Genomic DNA, 13,563 nt, shown 5'->3' on the forward strand with positions numbered 1-13,563 from the left:
TCTTAGGCTATGCAAGTAATCTTGTTTCCAACATAGCACTAACTAATTCCTTGTTCTGCAGTTACAACATCAATATATTTTACGGAACTACCAAGCAGGCAGGGATGCTGCTGCACAATTCACTGCTCTGCAATTGGATTCATTAATGGCCTAGCTGATTTTTATTTCCCTTTTCGATAGTCTTCTCTTAATGATGATTCATTGTATCTCTTTCCTGAGATGCAATTCATATGATGGGTATATAAGTCAGGCACGGATTTTTAGGTCTTTGATTTGACTAAGAAAAACATTTGTAATATGCCACAAAATATATATGCTTAGAAACTAATCTAATGTTTTTTTTTTGGTGACATATAGCACATATTTTGCTAGTCAACTAAAAACCCGTGCCAGACTTATAAACCCAACCAGAGGGAGTATATCATGTTGCAAGTTCTTATCTTGCAGTGTAGTAACCTTCTTCTGTAAATATTCCTCAGCTAGCTCATCTCCAATTAAGGAGCAAAAAGTGTTTGGTTCAAGGAGAAGGTCCTCTGCCACCGTTCATGTAGGATAGGAATGTGGCTGCAGGACCAAGTAACCACCTATGAGAGCAATGGTGGCACTGCCATGGGCCATAGGTATGTATTAACATACTATTTGAGGCATGGCAACTACAGGCTACATAACCATGGGTATAGGCTACTAGCAGTTTGAACTGATTCTCAAAAATAGAACCAGCATTTTTTTACTAGCTAGCTAGTGTCAGTTTTAGCTTTCATTCAGATGGCAAAACATAATGATGTGTGTATATATCTATCTAAGCCTAGGGGTGCAACAGCAACAGAAGACCAAGTTCCTTGGACCAAACTTAATTGCCACCAGACAACTTGGACTAATCCAATTATTAATAACAAGCACCATAGACCATCAATCGCCACACCAGGTACAGTAGAATACAGATCATCAACCTGTGGCCATATAAGAGAAAGTAATCAGACAAGATCACAAAACAAAAGCCTAGAAAAGGGGGTGATCTGATCCTCATGTCCACACAATAATTATTCAGACAGTTCAGAAAATTGATAGTCATACAAAATGTATAACATGATCTTTACAAGGAACAAGTAGTGTGTTTTTGAAATAATAATTGAATAGTTTGTAGCAGATTTCTCTGCATTGTGCATGACGGATTAGAGACCAGCAGTACATTTCACCAAAGAAGAACAACTAGGAAAGCTCCACTGATACACAAATCTATGCTGAATATCTAGTAATTTGAGAAGCAACAACACTGTAGAAACACACATGAACATGAATTCTCAGATGGCGCTTGCTGCTATGGTGACTAACAGTGATCCGTATGGTAGTGGTTGATTGCATGCCTGAATGCATTTTACCGAGAGCAAGAGAATGCCAGTATATGCATATGTGGTGTTATGACAAAGTGCAATGTGTCACAGATACATACTTCACACATGTTCTGAATTCTGATGCCATGCTACTACAACACCAATACAATCTTCAGGGGATATTACATGAGAAATCAATTCTCTCATGTGCTAGTCGCACCGGCTTGAAGAATAAGGGTTTGTCTTGCTGCTGCTAATGGAGATTACACATGGATTAGAAGAAGAATCGCCTTTTGATTTTTGTGATCGACAATCACATGATATACACGGTTGATTCTTTTCAACTGAAAGTTCTGGAATTTTGGAATTACAAATAACTCAGTGTATAGTTGTATATCAAAATCATACATGGATCAAATGCAAAATGAAAGCTGATGTCCAGTCACATATCCAAGCAAAAGATTAATTCAGCATGACAAGAAGTGCTTCATAAGTAAGGCCAGTGCTTCGTAATTACATCTACAGACAAAACATAAGGCAAAAAGCATGCCTGTTTAATGACCATTTTCATTAACTTTCACTTGTGAAATTTAGTACTAGTATGGAGTCACAGGCTCCTAGTCCTACCAAACTTCACAAAACTACCCTACAGTTTGCTCAAATCCAGAAATAAAAACATTATATTGCAGTCCCGAGCAACAAATCCACAACGAAAATTCGTGAATCTACAAGTTTTCCCAACAAATTGTGAAACACACCAGATTCAAACCTCACACATCAGCAACAGCAGAAAGTATTGTGCGCATCAAGAATATGACCCATAAATTAAGGAAGGGGGAGAAGGCAGAAGCTAACCAGTGGGCGGTAGAGGGAGGGGGCGGACACAGAAGATGGTTCGTTACAGCGCCATCGCCTGGATCGATGTGCCGCCGTCGTCGTCGCCTCAGTGTCTTTGGCGCTCCAGAGAATGGGAGGGGAGTAAGCTGTGCTCTAGGGAGGGAGGAGAGGGAGGGTCGGCGAGGAAGTACCTCCAAGGGAGAAGCCCAGCTTGCTGGAGGAGGGACACCGGCGTTGAGGGCTGTCGAGGAACTGGCGGTGGCGCATCAAGGAGCCAGCCGGTGGCCTCGTCTCGTCCCACGCGTTCCGCGAGTCCCCCTCGATCCGCTGCTCCTCTTGGCCGATCTCTTCGCCTTCTTGGGAGGGGATGTCGCCGGTGGTGGAGGGCGGCGGAGCGCGGCGACCTAGGTTTGTTCTGGTCTGGTCTGGTCTGGCTCGGGCGGATGGGTTCGGTGGGTCAGGTCCGGTCGGTCGGACATAAGCTCCTTTTTGTTCGGGTCGAAACAGGGGTTCCGGCCCACTAGTCTTTTTTTTAGGTGATAACGGCGCGGTTCTGAAAAACTGGCCACCCCGGCCGGCCGGCCCGCCGCCCCTGCGCACCCACCGCCGGCCCGCCGCCGCCCCTGAGCACCCCACCGGCCGTGAGCGACAGAGACGACTCGAAGAAAAAAAAAAGAAAAGAAGAGTACCGATTGGGCCAGAGAAACAAGCCCATGGGCTTGTGGTGCCTCTCGGCCTCGGTCGCCCCTCTTTAAATCACCTCCCCGTCCCGCTTCTTTACTCCTCACCGTCGCCGATACCTTCCAGAGAGAGCTCCTCCCTCCACCACCACCTCCTCCCATCCTCCCTCGCCCTGAGCACGCTCCTCCCCTCCTGCAAACCCTCCCACGAGAAGCCCTCGTGCCGGCGAGGATGGAACAGCATCCGGTGCTGCGGGACGCCACCTCCCCGGTGCTGCGCCTCCTCCGCCGCCTGTGCGCGGCCGCGCCTGGGGCCGACGAGTTCGTCGCCTTGCTCTGGCGCATCTGGCGCTGGTTGTGCGCTCGCCGGCATGGCGCGGCTCCGGCGACAGTCGGTGTGACCCTCCCGCTCGACGGCTGCAGCCAGGCCGCGCTCGGCGTCGACGAGGACGAAGGCGGTTCCTCCATCAAGAACCGGGTCACCGACGACGACGACGACGGCGGCGGCGCCATCAAGAACCGGCTCACCGAGGACGACGGCGGTTCCTCCATCAAGAACCGGGTCACCGACGACGACGACGACGAAGACGACGGCGGCGGCTCCATCAAGAACCGGGCCACCGACGACGACGGCGGTTCCTCCATCAAGAACCGGGTCACCGACGACGACGAGGACGACGGCGGCGGCTCCATCAAGAACCGGGTAACCGACGACGACGGCGGTTCCTCCATCAAGAACCGGGTCACCGACGAGGAGGAGGAGGACGGCGGCGGCGGCTCCATCAAGAACCGGGCCACCGACGACGACGGCGAGGACGATGCCGGCAAGAACAAGCGCCGGCTCGGCATCGAGCGCCCCACGCCGGCCGCCGACCCCGGCGACGACGTCCCCACTAACCTTCTCCAGGACGCCGACCTCGCCGGCGCGGCCGCCGACCCCGACGACTTCCCCTCGGAGCTTCTCCGGGACGCCGACCTCGCCGGCCCGGCAGCTCTCGGCATCATCTCCAAGGACAAGAAGGCTGGCAAGGAGCGCGCGCTCGGCACCTTCAAGAACACCATGATCCCAGTCCAGAAGCCACCTGCCTTAGCGCCGTGGGGCTCTACTCCTACTCCTGCAGGTCGAGCTCCTCGTGCCGTTGAAGAGGAGGAGGAGGAACGCAGAGCTATGCATCTGAAGTACGTGAAGATTTGCTCCTCACTCAGGGGCCAGAAAACCTACTGCTTTTCTTGCTTTATGGAGAATGAGATTGACCCTGCCAAGAAAGGGAAGAAGCCTGCCAAGATCATGAAGAACAAGAACGAGGTTGGAATTTCAACTTATTTAATTTCGCTTGCAACCAAAACTATATTGTTTTCTGTCAATTCATATTGCTTTCTGTCTTTCCTTTCTTTCTTATCAGGCCGAAAACCACATGGATGCTTGGCACAAGTCAAACTCAATTCCTCTCAAGTGCAGCAAGACGGGCTGCTTTGCCATGTCAAGAATTCGACAGGACATCAGCCACCACGAGAAATATGCACATGGATCCTAGTTTGATCGATCACTTGCAATTTCTTCTTTGGTGGCGCTCATAGGTTAGAATGTGATCGCTTACAACATCTTTGGTTGCGCTCATAGGTTAGAATGTGATCGCTTTACAAGTCCTGGAGCTGATAGGCTGGAATTAATATGCTTCACTGGCTGGGTTATAATGTGGCGCTGATAGGTTAGAATGTGGGGCTGACAACTTTTCAACTGTAAACTGTCAGTTTCATCTGTATATAGATTGAATGCCAAGAGTTTTATGGATGAATTCGAGCTCTGTATATATTTCTTCTCCTTTTTTTTTGACAAGAACACTGCAGTGCATTCCATTAAACAAAGGAAAAACCACCAAATACACAAGTCAATTAACACCAACTTCAGATTTGAATGCATCTACAACAATTACACAAGTTAGCATAGATTGAGCTGGGCAGATTGCCCATTGATCATGACTAGTTCCGTTTTGTATCAGGCCTGGCATGACCAGACCAGGGCCTCTTTCTATTGAAACTACACATTCTCCACTGCCAATTTCTCTCAAAAATAATAAAAGACAGACTACTGTATTTCATGCGCCACAGAGTTAGAAAAAAATTACAAATTTCCAGCTCCAAGCACCTTGCACAGCTTCAAGTAGTCCTTCGTCTTCGTCCAACCTTAAACAAAGAGGTCACCTTGTTTCTACATCCACGCCTCTCGTTTTTAGTTTTTGTCACATTGGCGAACTAGTGGTGGTTAACCTCCAGAGAAAGTGCAATACTTTGTTTGGTAAAGATAGTCCCCATATATAGTTTCTTTCATTAAAAAACCTGATTATCGGTAGCAGGATTTGACGTTGTTGCCAATCCTCGAAATGATTCATGTGCTTTGCTTCTATCTCGAGCCACTTTGTAGGCTGATTTAACCGGGAATAAGCCTCTTTTGTCATAGTGCCAGGCAGGTTGATCATCAAATTGATCATGGACCGGAATTTTGATGATTTTCTGCCCATCCCATACATTTGTCACTGGATCAATCAGCTCTTGTACTCTTGTCACCAAGTTTCTGTCATTCCTTGAGATCACCCTTGTAGAGATGCCTCTCGGTCTTGAAAAAAAGCCCTTTCCACGCTTAACTGACCTCTTGAAGCACCACCCTTCCGTTTATACACCAACCTGCCATTAAAGCACCACCCTCCCGTTTGAGGTTTCAGAGTATGTTATTGGCGTGATGCTGTATGTATTCTTCAACTTCTTTGAGACACATGTATCATCTATATGTAGGCGCCCTTGGTAGAGTACATTCCAGTTGGCAAGTGTTTCCACTTGATTCCTTTGCAGTTCAATCTGCCAATGCCGCTCTTCTAGCTCACTGAATTGATGAGGAATGAAATGATTATGTAGAACCTGCAAGTTCTTGTAACTTGGTCTCCGGTCTGACAATACAGCGATCGATTTGTCGTCACAGCTTCTCCTTGCACCATCTTCTCAAGGTGCATTCTCAGAAAGTGCCACAACATCCATCTACAACATACCCCTGGGGGAAAAAGGCATTCCTCAGCTTCTACAATAAAAACAGAAAGCTCATATACAAGAAAGGAAAGATATGATCTTATGGATATTTTCTACACTGCATGATGTAGAGTAGATAGTCGCTGGTATCATGCAAGTCATAGATTTATCTAGCTTAGGGGTCGGATCCATATATCTGTTTCGGTATCCTAGGTCCATATGTAGACTACTCATGTTTATATTCTGAATGTAAACAGGAGTAGTCTACATATGAACCTAAGTAGATTACTCCTCTTTATATTCTGAATGTAAACAGGAGTAGTCGGGTCCATATATCTGTTTCGGTATCTTAGGTCCATATGTAGACTACTCCTGTTTATAAGACATAAGTATTACATAGACAATCGGTATGGTAACACCGGTCACGTGTAGATACAGCTTTCACTGGAAAAACTCTACAGGCAAAAATTTAGAAGTTGGAACAGTAGCAGTGATATTTTGGCTTGCCAATTTCTTGCGAACTTTTTACGATGGAAAACTTGTCTTCCATTGCTCATTCAGTTTTCATAATATCTTATTGACCTCTCCTATTTTTTAAGTAAAAAAAAAGAGGGGAGTACAAATTGTTAAAAGAAGACTTGAAAAGATGCCCGGTGTATCACAGCCTCTCCATCAAATACAGAGATGAACATGCACACCGAAATGATCATAATGGGATTTACCTAAAAACATGTGGTTAACTGGTTATGTGCAAAAAATAAAAACTAATAGTGTGGTTCTATGTTAGACCTAAATGGAGAAGGTTAGTACCATAGAAATGTACTCTGAAACACAAACAAGAGATACGGAAAATAAAAGCCAATTAAATATAGCACACCAAGTATGGAGAAGATACAGAACATGCTTCTGTTTTCATAGCATTTGCCCACAAAATTAGGAATTTTGGTTAACACAGCCCTATGATACAGTTTCTAATACGTATATAAATATAATAAGTTAACTATTTGTAGAATCACATATTCATCCTCATGAGATTTGGTGTTATCCATATGGGATTTGGCCAGTTGCACCAAAGCTGAGGTACAATTTCTTCCCTGCTGCCATTTTCCAAGTTGAGAATACCTATATCCCGGTCATCATTCTTATACTTCGAAATATATGTCATGTCGTCTGTGAAATAAACACAATTTGTCTTCAGTTGCGGGTATTCCTCAGCACTGAGGCATTGCAACTGACTACGCCCAAGAAACAACACATGATCATGCAAGCCATGCATTTCCACAAGCTCTTTTGCTGCCATATCAGTTTTATATAACATCATTTTCTTAGTCTTTGTGAACCCCTCTGTGCATTCAGTGTCTCTGCAAACTTGCAACATATCACCCCATGGAGCCTGAACAACGTACATGTGCCCATCAGTCGCACTAATGTAATTCTCCATCTCCTCTGCAATGATATTCCTTGTGATGGTAGGACCGGTCAGATCAAAAGTATAGACTCCTCCGGTTTCTGTGAATGCATACAATAGACCATCCATGTGGATGCATTGTTCATAGTTCTCACCTGGCAGGGAGGTCCACTTATAATCACCTACCCTTGCAAACGAAAGATATCGCTCTGGATTGTGGATGAGAACCACAATGTAGCTTCCCGTGGGTGGATCAGGAAACACAAAAGCCCTGATGCAGAGGCAGTCAGGAAACTCATTAGGATCATCGTCCTGCTCTAAATCCCACATCTTATAATTATTAACTGCACCGGCACTGTCTAAGATCGGCTCTACTTGCTCAATGGTGATCACCGAGGGGAGGACAATCTGTTGACCAGTGATCGGATTGAGAAGGTGAAGCTCAGACTTCTCATCAGCAGTAACTAACCAGCCATAGGAGGACCCAATGAGATGCCTACTACGGATAGGTGGATCCGGAAGAGTTAGCTTGTAGACCCTCTTTTCTGCAAGACTGTAGAGACAAGCTCCGTTCTCACCATCAGCTTCGGAGGCGTAGAGGAGGCAAGGTGTCTGGGGCCGCTTATATTGCCCAAGCTGGTTATGTAGACTACTATAAGCAGAGCGCCAGAAGGAGCACACAAAGCTCGCACGAATGAGGTCAGGAAGCTCCAGGAGGGAAAAGATATCCATCAATACATCCAACGGCAGCTCCAGCAGTGTTTCAACCACAGTCTCGGTCTCCATCAGCGGCGTCTCCGGCAATATTTCCACCACGGTCTCGGTCTCCATCAGCATCAATGGCGGGTGTTTTCTGAATTTCCAGTGTGAACTGGGAGGGGGAGAAAGGGCCAGCAGCATACGCAACATTCTCAAGTCTAGCTGCAGTAAGCTCATCATCCGCACTAAGCTACACGTCCCCATTGGAGAAATTGCAAAATCTGATCTTCTGGATGATGAATCGCTTCCGCAGCTATCAACCGCACAGCTTTAGTTCAACCTAGCAGGAACAGGGGCAGGCAGCACTTGTATATATAATAGGAAGCTCAACCCACCTACCGAGGCCTCAGCTCAGCTCTAATTCGAGTAGGAAATGAGTCCGAATCCAAGAACGACAAGTAGTGCCGCGAAATTTGAATTGGAGACTACGGGAAAAAAAAATAAAGATTTGGACCTGGAATCGGACTACGCGGCTCAGACGGATCCCAATCCCGTTCCCGCGACGACAGGAAAGAGAGAAGGAACAAACCAGAGGAATTGCCGAAGTGTAGCAGCTCGATAGCGCACAAGGCGAAGGCGGGTGGGAGGTGGCAGAGAGATGGAACTGCGGACTGCGTTGATGAACTGCGGACTTCTTCGGCGGCGAGATGCGCCGCTGGCTGTATCGAGATGTGTGGGGAAAATCTATCCTGCGCGCGTTCCGACAGCTGCCTTCCGTCCGATGGTGCTCGCGCGGTAAGGATCGATGCATCTTGTTATCCACTAGACGGGCCCATCTGTAAGGCTCCATCCAACACATCGTTTTTTTTTTTTGAAGTTAACACATCGTTTTGTTGTAAAAGAAGAAATGTTTCTAAATAACGCATACGTCATACACACATATACACAAGCAAATACACCCTACTGTTGATGATCATGACAGACTGAATCGGCGCATCATCTTAAGATTGACCGAGTCGTCACAGATGTCTTCGTAGTGAATGGGAACATTTGTTCCACAGAATCCACGTCGCTAGACGATCTGAAATAAAACCAGGAAAATGCGAACACCGATGTCAAGTTTAGGACTTAAACCATGATGAGTTGTGATTAACACTGTCCTTTTAATTATCCAACCACATATTGATTTGCTAGAAGAAATGCTAGATTTGACACAATAGTTATGTCACAAGCTCCATGATCTATCTTTAAGAAAACTCATATGTCGACTTTATTTGTAAATAAATTCATAGCGGCAACGGAAGACAAAGGATCGATGCATCTCGTTATCCATTAGAGGGGCCCATCCATAAGGCTCTCAAACACCTCGTTGTGTTGTAGAAGAAGACATGTTTCTTTGATAACACAGTACAAACGCACACACTCATACATACACACATTCATCTAAAGTGCACACACATACGTTATCATTATGAGCACCTTGAGAGACTGAGCCGGCCCATTATCTTGAGATTGACGAAGTCATCACAGACGCCCTCGTAGTCGACGAGAACGTCTTCTTCCACAGAATGCACATCGCTGCAAGACCTGAAAATCCTGAAAAATACGAGCACCGGTGTTAAGTCTAAGACTTAAACCATGATGTGTTGGGTTACCACTATCCTTCTAACCATCCAATCACATATTGTTTTGCTAGAAGAAATGCTAGATTTGGCAGAGTAATCATGTCCCAAGCTCCGTGACCTATTTTTAAGAAAATTCATATGTCGACTTCATAAATAAATTAAATTCATATGTCGACTTCATAAATAAATTCATAGCGGTGACGAAAGACAAGGTAATAAGTTATTCAACTGAAGATATTATCAAAGGAAAGTTTTCTCTGGTAACGATCATCATGTGATGGTCAGAAGGACAAAAGCTATTAGTGCATGGCCACCTCCATGGGTAGACCATGCAGCCCTCTCAGTGGATGGCTCCTTCTCAGTTGAGGACGATACAGCAGCAGCGGGCATGATTCTTAGTAGGTCGAATGAAAGTATGATATTGCAGCTTACTGATTTTGTTCAACTTGAACGACGTCTTGGAAGCAAAAATTCATGTGCCAATGCAAGGCATGGCTCTGGCGTTGCAGCACACCGACGGCCAGTTATTGTCTAGTCAGATTCTTCATAGGCTTTGGTGACTCTCTATGTGAAGGGTATGTCTCATTTGTTTTAAAACAACCACTTGGTTGCTGAGATTAAGTTCTTGGTGAAAAGGAGAGATTTTATTCCTATGAAGCTTAAACGTGTTCAAAATAGGGTAGCACATCGTCTACCGTTGTATAGTCGTACTGGACATAGCACTGATAACCCACAAGTATAGGGGACCGCAACAATTTTCGAGAGTAGAGTATTCAACCCAAATTTATTGATTCGACACAAGAGGAGCCAAAGAATATGTGTAAGTATTAGCAGTTGAGTTGTCAATTCAACCACACCTGGAGAACTAAATATCTACAGCAGAGTGATCAGTAGCACAATAGTATGATAGTTTGATAGCAACGGCAAAGTAGCGATAATAACAATAGCAGTTTTATAGTGATGGAAGAGCAGCAGCAACAACAATAGTAACTGTGATGCCCCCGATTCAATCATACACTAATCATACATGCAAATGTGTACTATCAAGATCAGGGACTCACTTGAAGATATCACAACACAACTCTAGACACAAACTTAAGTCATACAAGCTTTATATTACAAGCTAGGGGCCTTGAGGGCTCGAATACAAACAAGTCAGCAGAAACAACAATATCTGATTACAGACATAAGTTAAACAAGTCTACCTTGAGAAGGCTGGCAAAAAACAACATTGATCAAAAAGGCAAGGCCTCCTGCTTGGGAGCCTCCTAACTACTCCTAGTCGTCGGCGGTCTTTGATGGTGTCCTGGACTAGGGGGAACTCACCACGTCGTCTCCCGGCCAGGTGGATCGGGACGAGGACCCCCATGGCGGTTCTCCCATGGGCCACTTCGGGCAGCCCATGCCACATACAAGGGAGATTCCAGGAGACTTGGCGCCCAAGACGAGGACTCCTCTAAATCCTAGGCCTCCAGTACATTATATAAACCGAGGTCAGGCTAGTCAATAGGTCATCTCATATTCATGAGAACAATCTCGCGGTAGATACATGTACTCTGTACTACACCCCATATGAATACAATCAAAAGAAGGACATAGGGTATTATCTCTTCGAGAGAGCCCAAACCTGGGTAAAACCCCGTGTCCATGTTACCATCGCTCAAATATGTCTAGCTTAGGACCCCTACTACGAGATATGCGGGATAAAGAACCGATAATAGGGTTGTGGATGATGTGGTCACGGTCGCGGTGCACTCCACCCGAATTTGCCCGTAGATCCGTCACCGCCAGATACAGCGTCGAGCGCCACATCACGAGATTGAGGACTGAGGGCTTGATCTCCTCGAAGACAGCCGTGGACACCATCACCGCCTACTGGATGGAGGCGTTCTACTCCTGGATCAACTTGAGAGTCGTCGCTAGCTTATCGACGTGCTGCTCCATCGCTATCACTTGACGTTGTTGACGCGTAGAGAAGGTGGGTTTCTAGAGATAATCTGGCAAATATGATACCATATGTTATGGCCTCTCTACCGAAGTTAGCAAATCCATGGCGAGGTACAAGTAATTTGGGGGAGGAGGGGAAGTTCAGGGGAAGGAGGATCTAGGGTTCCCGAGAGGAGAGAGGTCGGGGAGGGGATAGGATTATAGCCGAATCACTCGATGCCCTCTCTGGCACACACACACTACTTATCCACTCATTTCCCAAGTGGATGAGTCAAATAGCTGGTTGGGACGCTTCCTCCTTTTGGGCCTGGCTACAGGTCTTCGTCGATGGGTTGGTCTGCTACGGGGCCCATCACAAGGTGTTGCTTCAGTTAGTGGGAGATAGAGTAGGTAATGTGGTGGCGCATAGAAGGATGGATTTCCCCGTCGATCCGATGGACAAGTAACACGTGGCGACAATGCAAGATTGTTGTTCGAAGTGGGTGTGGAGTGATTCTAATGCTGGGGAGAACTTGATTCAAGTTGGCAATCTTTTCGGACAAGGAGGTGGCAGCAGGTCTGGAGCTTGCTTTGTGGGATGAAGCCGATAGCACAGCACGCCCCGTGAATGGATTCAACGGGGTGGGGTTTCTGGTGGTGTAGCCTGCCTTGGGGGTGTTGGCCGATTGTGCATCAGGGTGCTTAGGTGGTGGTTCCCATGGACGGAACTCGATGAGTGTGGCAACATAGATCTATATCGGCATGGCAGGCAGCAAAAGTGAGGTTGACAATGGATATGTGATACGTCTCCATCATATCTACTTTTCCAAACTCTTTTGCCTTTGTTTTGGACTCTAATTTGCATGATTTGAATGGAACTAACCTGGACTGACGATGTTTTCAGCAGAATTGCCATGGTGTTATTTTTGTGCAGAAATAAAAGTTCTCGGAATGACCTAAAAATTTATAGAGAATAGTTTTGGAATACAAAAAAATACTGGCGAAAGAATCAACCAGAGGGGGTCCACCAATTGGCCACAAGCCTGGGGGCGCGCCCTGGTGGCTTGTGGCCCCCTGGACCTCCTCTGACCCTAACTCCAACTCTATATATTCACATCTGGAGAGAAAAAATCAGGAGAGAAGGATTCATCGCGTTTTACGATGCGGAGCCGCTGCCTCCTCCTGTTCTTCATCGGGAGGGCTGATCTGGAGTCTGTTCGAGGCTCCGGAGTGGGAGATTCGTCGCCATCATCATCACCAACCTTTCTCCATCACCAATTTCATGATGCTCACCGCCGTGCGTGAGTAATTCCATCGTAGGCTTGTTGGACGGTGATGGGTTGGATGAGATTTATCATGTAATCGAGTTAGTTTTGTTAGGGTTTGATCCCTAGTATCCACTATGTTCTAAGATTGATGTTGCTATGACTTTGCTATGCTTAATGCTTGTCATTAGGGCCCGAGTGCCATGATTTCAGATCTGAACATATTATGTTTTTCATGAATATATTTGTGTTCTTGATCCTATCTTGCAAGTCCATAGTCACCTATTATGTGTTATGATCCGACAACCCCGAAGTGACAATAATCGGGATACTTCTCGGTGATGACCATAGTTTGAGGAGTTCATGTATTCACTATGTGCTAATGCTTTGTTTCGGTTCTCTATTAAAAGGAGACCTTAATATCCCTTTGAAGCTGAACACTTTGAGACACCTATTAGACCTAGCTCTCCTAGATATGAATTGTCTGTTATGCCTGAAGGTTATGTTATGGATGGAGAGGTAGCTAAGGACTTTCTTGCTTGTAAGGATAGATATGATCTTAAGAAATTATTATGCAAGTGGAAAGAAAAATCATTGAATGCTAAAATGCAATATGATCCTAAGTTTGCTACTTCACATATCTTTGTTAATGATAAGTATTATGAATTCTCTATTGATCCTGAGTTAATTACTTTGGTTGAATCTGGTCCTTTTCATGGTTACGAATCTGAAACTGTTGTGACACATCTTACTAAATTGAATGATATAGCCACC

The 13,563-nt window shown here is 45.7% G+C and overlaps 1 protein-coding gene and 1 long non-coding RNA gene across 2 annotated transcripts; both read right to left on the reverse strand.

The window, feature by feature from the left end:
- Nucleotides 1-4,741: 4,741 nt before the first annotated feature.
- LOC123111809 (uncharacterized) lies at nt 4,742-8,750 on the reverse strand. The gene is made up of 2 exons (XR_006454761.1): nt 8,563-8,750; nt 4,742-5,891 (listed from the first exon to the last, which is right to left on the reverse strand). It is a non-coding gene; the product is annotated as an uncharacterized lncRNA (long non-coding RNA).
- Nucleotides 5,898-8,546, reverse strand: LOC123111798 (F-box protein At5g25290). Its single transcript, XM_044532683.1, has one exon. The coding sequence runs from the start codon at nt 8,235-8,237 to the stop codon at nt 6,879-6,881; it is 1,359 nt and encodes a 452-aa protein (XP_044388618.1). The 5' UTR covers nt 8,238-8,546; the 3' UTR covers nt 5,898-6,878.
- Nucleotides 8,751-13,563: the final 4,813 nt, after the last annotated feature.

This window comes from Triticum aestivum, chromosome 1B (genome assembly GCF_018294505.1).
Source record: "Triticum aestivum cultivar Chinese Spring chromosome 1B, IWGSC CS RefSeq v2.1, whole genome shotgun sequence".
NCBI lineage: Eukaryota > Viridiplantae > Streptophyta > Magnoliopsida > Poales > Poaceae > Triticum > Triticum aestivum.